The 9,751-nt window shown below is 39.2% G+C and overlaps 1 protein-coding gene across 1 annotated transcript; it reads right to left on the reverse strand.

Moving 5' to 3' along the window:
• Positions 1 to 1,214: 1,214 nt before the first annotated feature.
• On the reverse strand, positions 1,215 to 9,527 carry RNASEH1 (ribonuclease H1; the record flags this gene model as incomplete). The annotated part of the gene is made up of 6 exons (XM_010283268.1): positions 1,215 to 1,455; positions 4,153 to 4,277; positions 6,925 to 7,009; positions 8,118 to 8,172; positions 8,651 to 8,750; positions 9,333 to 9,527. Coding segments are annotated over 6 exons (647 nt in total), but the record flags the coding sequence as incomplete, so codon positions are not given.
• Between the last annotated feature and the right edge of the window lie 224 nt (positions 9,528 to 9,751).

Genomic DNA, 9,751 nt, shown 5'->3' on the forward strand with positions numbered 1-9,751 from the left:
GGGATGATGGGGTGTTTTCCTTCAAGTCAAACTTCTAAAATAAATAGATGGATAATTGTGTGCATATATAGAAGAGAAGCAGAGGGGAAAATCTGATCAGTGCACTACCTTACCCCTAGATGAGCTTCACTTTGTAGTTTCGGATGAGAGATAACGTAAAAAGCCTCACTCCTCTATTAACTGCTAGCTAGCCAGTTTCCTCATTCTATCACAATTCAGATGACTCTGAATACGTTAAGAGCTCATACTTTGCTCATACTCATTAAGAAATGAAGCTTCAGCAGCTCTGCCATTCTGTGCAGCAATTAACAAATAAAAAAAAAATTCAGTGACTTCTAGTTTAAGCCCTACTATTCAATGGTATGAGGGTACCTTACAAAGAAGCTGACACAGACAACATACCAAAGCTGTTTGCTCTTCCTATATAGATGCACAGAAAATAAAAGTATGTTGATTACTGGTAATTACTCTCTAATTCAAGTGCACATTAGCCATTGCATTAATCTCATCATTGAGTAGAAAAAAAAATTAAGTCAAACACTTGACATCCAAAGACCTGGAGAAGCTGATCATATTCTAGTTCCAGTTCAGATAAAATGGCCAATTATTACCTTTGGGACAACACTGAAGAGGAACTAACAATGCTAATGAGAACCAGTATGCATAAAAAAAATTACTTAATGGAAACAGGAAGCCAGAAACAAAGAGCTTGGACATTAAGCAGCTAAAGACACCCAGCTTTTTAGTTTGTTCATGCTACCTTGCAATAGTAAGAAAAATTATAAAGAAATAAGTGGATGCTGTAACTCCTGACACTGTGAGGCACAGGTGAGTGTTACAAGCCCATCTGTAGAGATGTTACTACTAATGCCAGAACACCAAAGCACATCAATGGACAACTCCATATTAGGTCACTGACCTCTTACCAAACCAACCACCCCAAAGTCCCATCACCCCCAACTATTTTGGGCTGTTAATGTGTATCTCTGTACAAAAATTTAATTTATTTCACTAAGAGGAAAATACAAAACACTTTGGATAGATTTAATATTACTTCTTCAGAAGCCTGTCTTTACAGTGAATTCAGAAGTCCACAAGACAGCTAAAAACACTGACCACGGCCCTTCAGTAAGATGGGGAAAAAGCAAACACTCTCTATCATCAACTAAATATTGACTCAATTGTAAAACAAATGTTATAGAAGAAAATGTGGAGGTTTTTTCTCCTCAGAAGTTGGTATATGTTGTACACTGGAGGCCAGAAAGAAGTACAGTTCAAAGTTCAACTCTGAAACAATTACAGCAGTTTGTTGTCACTGTGATGTTAGTCCTTTTCCTCCCACTGCAACAGTCTCTTAGTCCCAGTACATCAGGACTTTTGTTTACTAGCGCCTTCTCTTGCTAGTCTATCAGCTTCTTCATTTCCTTGGAAGCCAGCATGACCAGGAACATGCATCTGTTAAGACAAAAGTATAGGAGTGTTAGTTATACAAGAAATCAAGAAAAAACTACATATATGAAATTTGATCATGCCACACCCTTTCATTCATAGTACAGTAGCACCTCCTTAGAGGCCCCCTCCTCACACTCAGTCCTTACGTGTTCTTCCCAGACTGCCTTCCTCTAGGAAAGTCTTGTCAAACTGTGAAAATAATGAAGTAGTGAACTGGCCAAGGACCACCTAACCTAGCCTTCAAGAAACACAGAAAATGTCTCCAACTTAAAATTCCCACTTTCACAGGACAGAGAAAAACCCCTCTGCATTCAGAGCTTAGATCAAGTTAATCTTTTTTCCCAGAAAGCCAGAGACCGCTATGCCGTTAACAGCCTTGGTAGTTATACCACTCACTTAGGACAAAGATACAGGGTATGAAAAGAATCTCTTGATCTTCAGATGTCTTAACTGCCCATCCTTAAACAATCAGGCACTGAAAACACCTTCAACCTAAGCCCATACTTGTCAGAAGTGAGGGTGGAGGAGTGTGGGGCAGGAAAGAGAGGAAAAAAAAATCAAGCTTTCCATTTGACCAGATTTGAGAGGGGACAAGCACGAAATGCGTGCGAGATGGTATTAGGCTTACATGGCAAGGTTTTGGTAGTGGGGGAGCTGCAGGGGTGGCTTCTGTGAGAAGACATCAGGGGCTGCCCCTGCATCAAAAGAGCCAGTTCCAGCTGACTCCAAAATGGACCTACCACAGAACACAGCTGAGCCCATCAGCAAAGCTGGTGGGTCCTCTGTGATAAAGTATTTCAGAAAGGGTCAAAAATGCTGCACAGCAGCTGAGAGGAGTGAGAAAATTTTCAGAGAAACAGCCCTGCAGACACCATGGTCATGAATAAGGAGGGGGAGGAGGTGGTCCAGGTGCCAGAGCAGAGATTCCCCTGCAGTCCCTGGTGAAGACCATAGTGAGGCCAGCTGTGCCCCTGCAGCCCATGGAGCTCCACGGTGGAGCCGATATCCACCTGCAGCCCAAGGAGGACCCCATGCCAGAGCAGGTGGATTATCATAACAAAGCACCTGCATACATTTCTCCTCCTGAAATGAAACATCACAGAATCATTAAGGTTGGAAAGGACCTTTGAGACCATCAACTCCAACCGTTAACCCAACACCACCACGCCTCCCTAAGCCACATCCCGAAGTGCCACATCCACACGTTTTTTGAACACTTCCAGAGATGGTGACTCCACTGCCTCCCTGGGCAGCCTGTTCCAATGCTTGACCACTTGGTGAAGAAATTTTTCCTAATATCCAATCTAAACCTTCCCTGGCGCAACTTGAGGATATTTCCTCTTGTCCTATCACTAGTTACTTGGGAGAAGAGACCAACACTCGCCTCACCACAACCCCCTTTCAGGTAGTTGTAGAGAGCGATAAGGTCTTCCCTCAGCCTCCTCTTCTCCAGACTGAACAACCCCAGTTCCCTCAGCTGCCCCATAAGACTTGTGCTCCAGCCCCCTCACCAGCTTCGTTGCCCTTCTCTGGACATGCTCCAGCACCTCAACATCCTTCTTGTAGTGAGGGGCCCAAAACTGAACACAGTATTCAAGGTGTGGCCTCACTAGTGCCAAGTACAGGGGTACAATCACCCCACATTTAAGAGATTCAGATGTAATAAGTGTGCATAAAGCAACAATTTTTTTTTTAATTATGTAAAATACTCTAAGGACAGCTGAAACTTAGTCTTAGTTTTAAATTTTTTTATACTTTCTACTCCTCAATAGACAATAGGACTAACTATATAACATCTAGTCAGCCTTTAAATTGGAGTTGCCAACCCTGGAACACAGAACAACATGAATGGAAGAATATCTGCAATAGATTTCCCATTGAAAAAGTGCACATTAAAGATCTATGCCATCCTGTTTCCTACAAAGTAAAGACAGAAGCCCAACAAATATGCCATTAGCAGCCACAAAATCAATGGTACAGAGATTTATTTCTAGAATCAGTAGTCTTATACCACAATTAGACTAAAATGTAGAAGGAGGAGAGGGAAGATATCCCCTACAATGTTTATCACTGATGTTAGAGGTTACAAAGAAATATCTTACCAGGAATATGTGTACAGAAGTTGTTTTACTTCTTTACTGAAGAACTAAACAATTTAAAACTTAAAAATGGGTATTTTAAAGACCCGTCTGTACCCAGTTTTTGTTGGAAAAAAAACAGTTAAGGTACAGACAACTAGAGTTAGTTTATTTGGGGTTATACTCTGTTAGTTCTCTCAGTTTAAGACACTCTCATGATTGAGTTAACACCAAAAAACCAGCATCTTAAGAGTTCTGAAAAGCAAACCCAGAAATTGAGCTATGACTCAAAAAAAAGATAGAGTAATGTTTTAAGCTTAGATTTCCAGGAACAGACGTTTCATCTACTAACAGTACTGACAAACTAAAAATAATTATTGCGGGCATTTCCTAAGTAGTAACAAGAGACAGCAAATAAATAAATGAAATATTGATTCCAAGAGCCTAGCTTAAATTGCTTATTTGTTTTAAATAAAACCAGCAGTTTATCTATATTTATGGTTTTACTTATGAATGTACAATAATATTATGCTATATAAATTTCTTAGTTACGGTCATGCTTCTAAGTTTTTACAAGAAGCATGTTTAAGATGTCATTAAGAAGAAGAAATGAGGTGCTTACCCACTGAATTTCTATGCCTTTTGATAGACTATCAAGTCTTTCAAAATCTTCTTTATTTATTACACTTCCTCCTGAACTTGTTCTCCAGCCATTTGTTTTCCAGTTGTCAACCCAGCTGGTAATACCTGTGCGAAGGGAGCATTACCATAAAAATGCTATTAAAGACGCCATCAAGGATCAAGATGGAGCAAATAGCCCTTTAACAAGACATTAACTCTGTACAAAGTCTCACGCAAAGACATTAGAGATAGAAGATACTCCTTCTGGTTCTCTACTACTGGCTTTCAGGATTGTATTTTTCCATTATTTGAATTACCCAACCATGTTTTCCTGAACAGATATTTAAAGACTACAATCTTATATACACATTAGACACAAAATTATGACATGAACATCAATAAACTGAAGCTAAGGATTTGCCTGATTGTACAGTCAGCTAGAACAAATCTACAGCTTTGTTTTGAGAAATTGAGGAGACACACATGCACAGAGGAAAAACTGATGGCCAGATGCCTTATGGCTTCTGCACACTAAATAGAATCCTTCAGAGAAGGATCATGTAAGCAGATTTCTACAGAACAAGATTTAACATTCTGGCCATCCCTTACCGGCCAGAAAATTTACTGTATTACTCCTTAAATAAGGAGTTGTTTGGTTGGTTGGTTTTGGTATCTTTGCTGGTCTCGACAACGTAAGACATCCTTACTGCTTTCATGACAAAATAGACCTGAACCAAACAGAGAATCATCAGCCTTGCACACAAAACCTACTAAAAACCAAGTCAAAGCACATCCATTCATACTTAACCACAAGCCTCCTTCTCTGCTATTTTAAAACATGACTCCTAGACCCACTTACAAAACAACTTTGATTAAACAAGAGTGGAACCTGCACCTCGGTGACCCAAAATGCAAGAGCAAACTGCAAGCAAAACCAAAGAGACTAAGACATTGCACCTAAAGATTCTTCTTTCCTTCCCTCAAACTTATGTATCATACCTAAGTTTAAAAGGAATTTTAGCTGACACAGCAACTTTTCCTCCTTCATAACACCTGTTTCATAGACAAGATGGTATAGACCTCTCACAAAGCAAAGAATTGCAACGATGTTTTTTTGCTCCTTATTATTTTGAACAATTTGCTTCTTGCAACAAATAATGCACTTGGATTCTATTGATCAACATGCAACACCCAGTCCTGAAGAGCAGACTCTTCCTTTTACTCTTCCCTTTTTCAGAATGCTTCTGGTAGAGACTAAAAAATACCCACCAACAAGAAGGAAAAAAACTCACAACAACAACAACAACAAAAAAAACCCCAACACCACCAAACCCTTCCGCTCCTATAGGAAATGCTATGCCTAAACCTTCTGGGGAAAATAAGCTATGCAAATTAGAGATTTATGAGATGATCCGTAGGAAGAGGCAATGGAAAATTCCTTCATGTTGATTCTTAACATTTACTGCCCCTTCCTCAACTTATGAGCTAGAATCAGGAGGACAGAGCACAAGCCCTTGACACTTTTCACTTCTGGACAGAACCTCTTTCATGCACATACAAGCTAACAGAATTTGAAACAAGCAGCAAGTGACAGCTCCAGCAACTCCTTCCTTGACTAGCAGTCACTTGTTCCCACTTGGTAGCTTTGTCCTTTCTAGAATATTGCTAGTTAAGGTGACACCAGAGTTTTTCAAGGTAAGTTCTGTTTTACTTTTAAACACGATTCCACTTTCAGGAATTGGGGAGGGCTTCTGGAAAGCAGAATGACTTATTTAGAGGAAAAAATATACAGATTTTTAATATACAAACCATTTGTTTGCTTTATTAATAACAAGCAATGAAACAAGTAATTACTTTCAGTGTTAGCACTCAAGAATAGGAAGTTATCCTAAGAACAAGATACTCACACCTCCCCCCCCCCAAAAAAAAAAAAATCACTGAAGTGTGAAAAAGCAACATTTAATTTTCAGTCAAAAGTTCCAGTAAGTTTTTGTTTAATGTTATTTCAAAACAAAAAACCTCCAAAGTGATCTGGAAACAGCTAACACATGTATTCCTTTTGTAAAAGTCAGAAATACAAAGATGACATACTTATGCAGTTCAGAATTATCACAGATAATCTGAAGATGATGATCTGAAGATCTGGGGGAAAGGGGAAGAAGTTTTCAGAAATTAAGTCTTACTGGCTGCTTCATGTAGTATTTCTAGGAAATAAAATATTTTCCAAATCTCTGGATGAAGGTGAAACCTTAAATACACCCTCTGAGCATATACCATCTCTGGCTAGCCTTCTAGTCTAGCCTGAAAGTTTGGAAGTGTAGTCTACATGTAAGAAGTAAGGAAACTTGAATATACTCCACATTTGTGTATTAAGACAGGCTCTCCAATCAAAACAAAATAAAAAAAGAATCCTACAGGGTCACTACACCAACTTCCAAGTACTTTCCCGAGTACATCCTTAATAGAGTACACATGAACAACATTTTTTCTAGACTTTGTGTCATACTGAATGCTTCAAGACAGAAATCCTTTAGTTACTTCTGTCATGCTTTACTCTAAGAGGCACTTTGCCTCTACTTGTATTTCATGAGGTTAGCAACTGATCACTGCAATACTCTGCAGTTTTTCCCCAAGCAGTCATGAGTACTGAAATTATGCATTCTCTTCCTCATATCCCTCTCCCCAGGCCTCAGTATGTTCTGTGGGCCCTATGTAATGAAATCATATGCAGTGTGTCTTCCAAGAATCACGAAAACTAAAATCATTAACTTACCATTAATAGTGAACTTGCTATCAGTGTAGATAATTAATTTCTTGATGTTTTGACTCTTTGCTTGCTCTATTGCTTTGCAGGCTGCCTTAAGAACATTTCAATAGAAACACAGTTCAGAACAGCATTTTGAACACGTGCAAATTAAATTACCGAAGTACCTGATGCTAACACAGAACTACAAAGAATATTACTGTAATCTTTCCATCAATGAGTACCAACATGCTTCAGAACACAGGATTCCAAAATTATGCATGCAGACAACCACTTAATGCATCAGGCAAAGAAGGCGGCATTTATGTTTCACTGGCAAAAAAACCCCACAAATATTCTGATGCTCAATCCTGTACTGAAAGAGCAGCTCTCTGTCCAATTTCCTAACTCTGTCAACTGCACTTCAAGTTTTAGGCATTTTCTACATACCTTTAGGAAGCAAAGATTCATACCCGTTCCAACAGTCTGGAACCCCTAAAAGAGGGGAGTTTTGATGGGTTTTTTTGGTGCTATGAAATATAACAAGAAGAAGTGGCTGGGTCCTGGATATAGAGCTGAAAAGCTCTCTAGTGACAAGTCTGACCCTTGGGACACCATCGTCACTTCTTGCTTGTCCCCCACTAAAATGAACTTCCTGTACTTTTTAAGCAGATCAGTTCCCTATTTCAATTTATCTCCCAACACACAGTGCAGGATAGCAGCAGTACCAGAATTAAGATGAGGTGAGAAGGGAAGGCTAAATCTGCTGTTGCCAACAGAAGTTTACTTCAGAAGTAACAGAAATTACTCCTGAGAGCCTAGAACCATTTGTTATATTCATCTAAGGAGTATGATACTCTGATTCTATCATAATAGTAAGTCGACTCTCCTCTTAACCACTACTCATCAGCCCTCACCCCAAGGTCTAAGATGTACACATTAAAAATGCAAAGGATACTATACAGATTCAGGCATTCCTAACGTAAGGCTGTTTTAAATATCTGTGCTTGGCCTGATGATATTTGGGAATTCTCAAGGTGAATTACTCTTTGTTCAAAAACAATAGAGATGAATAGAACAGTTTAGTTCAAATCATGACTCCTAATTTTTTGTTTACTTCCCTCACAGCTCCACAACTGTTCCTGAAAGCCAGAGTTGAAAGAGTCATGAGTGTGCTACTGTGGTCTAACATGCAGAAGCATTTTAGGATGTTTACTACTTACATGTATTTCAGCTCTTTGATTAGTCTGCCGTCCAGGAAGTCTTTCACTGGTATTTCTGTGTCCAAGGAATGAAGAGTAAATTAGTTACCCAAAATATTACAGAGTGGTGTACAATGACTATATATTAGAAAAACAAATAAAAGACAACTAATTCGGTTTTTATAAAGGAGGTTGAATGGGGATTCTACTTCTGACTGCCAACTGCATAGTGCAACCTGCATATATGGACCTGCCAAAGATAGGCAGTTTCTTTTGTTGTCTTCTGTGCACATCTGTAACTATTTTTAAACTTTCTGCATCACTTTAATTATAGCTTCAGCCCCTTAAAGTATTATTTCCAGTTGATTTTGCCCACATTCTTACCACCTAGAGAAGCTGATTTCTCTTTTCCCCTCAGTAACTCACTAGTATCATAGTACTGTCATTAAGAGTCTCAATAGCAAGGTTTCATATTCAAAAGGAGACTGATATTTAATTTACACATAAAACAAAGACTAGTACATATTAAAAAAAGAATACACCCAGCTACTTACAAAGGGTGACCTGGTCCCCAGTAGACACCTATTCCAGCACGTGCCCTATTACGTCCATTACCTGAGCAACAACCATCTGTATAAACAACTGCGAAGTCACCTACAAAAGAATTACCAAAAGCAGAAGTTCAAGCACTCCTTCAAGGGTGTAGTCTCTTCAAGTAGAAACGCCTGCCAGCAGATTAATCCCCCAAACTTCCACCCCCAGAGAGCCCTTCAAAACGTTAACTACAGAAACCATGTAAATTAGTAATGCAGAACACCAGAAGCCCCACTGCAGCTTCACACCCTCACTGCTCCAAAATCAGTCGGCCTCAAGAGGCATTTCTGCTCCACATTTCAGATTCTCACTACACTTCCTACCTTCTTCAGTCAGCTTTAAAACTTCTCAGCTACACCTGTATTTCAATAGTCTGTAATCCAGACACACATAAAATCACACATATAATGACCAGATTAAGCTATATGTTGATAGCAGTTAGAGCCAATTAATATTACACTGAAAGACAATGTGAACAAATATACAATGGCTCACATTTCCATTTCAGAGAGGAACAGTATTACGCTGGACCTGGTGCTGCCATACACAGATGTCCCTAAAGGCTTTCTCATCATTACGCTGGTTATTTATGAAAGAGTACAAAGAACTCAAAAGAATTACAGAAATAACAAAAGAGCTTACCCATATACGAAAATTTATCTTCGCTGACTGTTGGCACCGAGTATACTTCATTATGTTTTACACGCTTTGCAATGTGTTCTTCATTTGTAGACTGTTCATATGGCCTTTTGCACGTATTGCAGCACAAGACGTTTATTTCTGGTTCCTCCCTCTGGCTACTGTTTTCCTGTGTTACAGCTGGAGGACCATGTGCCCCTTCCAAAAAAGAGAGAAAAGATTCAGCTACATACAAAATCAAATTTTATTTGAAACGATTGCTTCTAAAGCCGACAGTTGTTATCACCTATTAGCAATGCTAGTCTGTTAAACGGACACCACACCAAGCTATTACGCAAAAAATATTACAGTATACATCATTCTTGATACTAGACCAAACGCAAGTGAAGACACAGGCGTAACGGCCCTTAAAGCGGGCAGCG

The sequence above is a fragment of the Phaethon lepturus genome, unplaced genomic scaffold, assembly GCF_000687285.1.
Source record: "Phaethon lepturus isolate BGI_N335 unplaced genomic scaffold, ASM68728v1 scaffold10993, whole genome shotgun sequence".
In the NCBI taxonomy this organism is placed as follows: Eukaryota; Metazoa; Chordata; class Aves; order Phaethontiformes; family Phaethontidae; genus Phaethon; species Phaethon lepturus.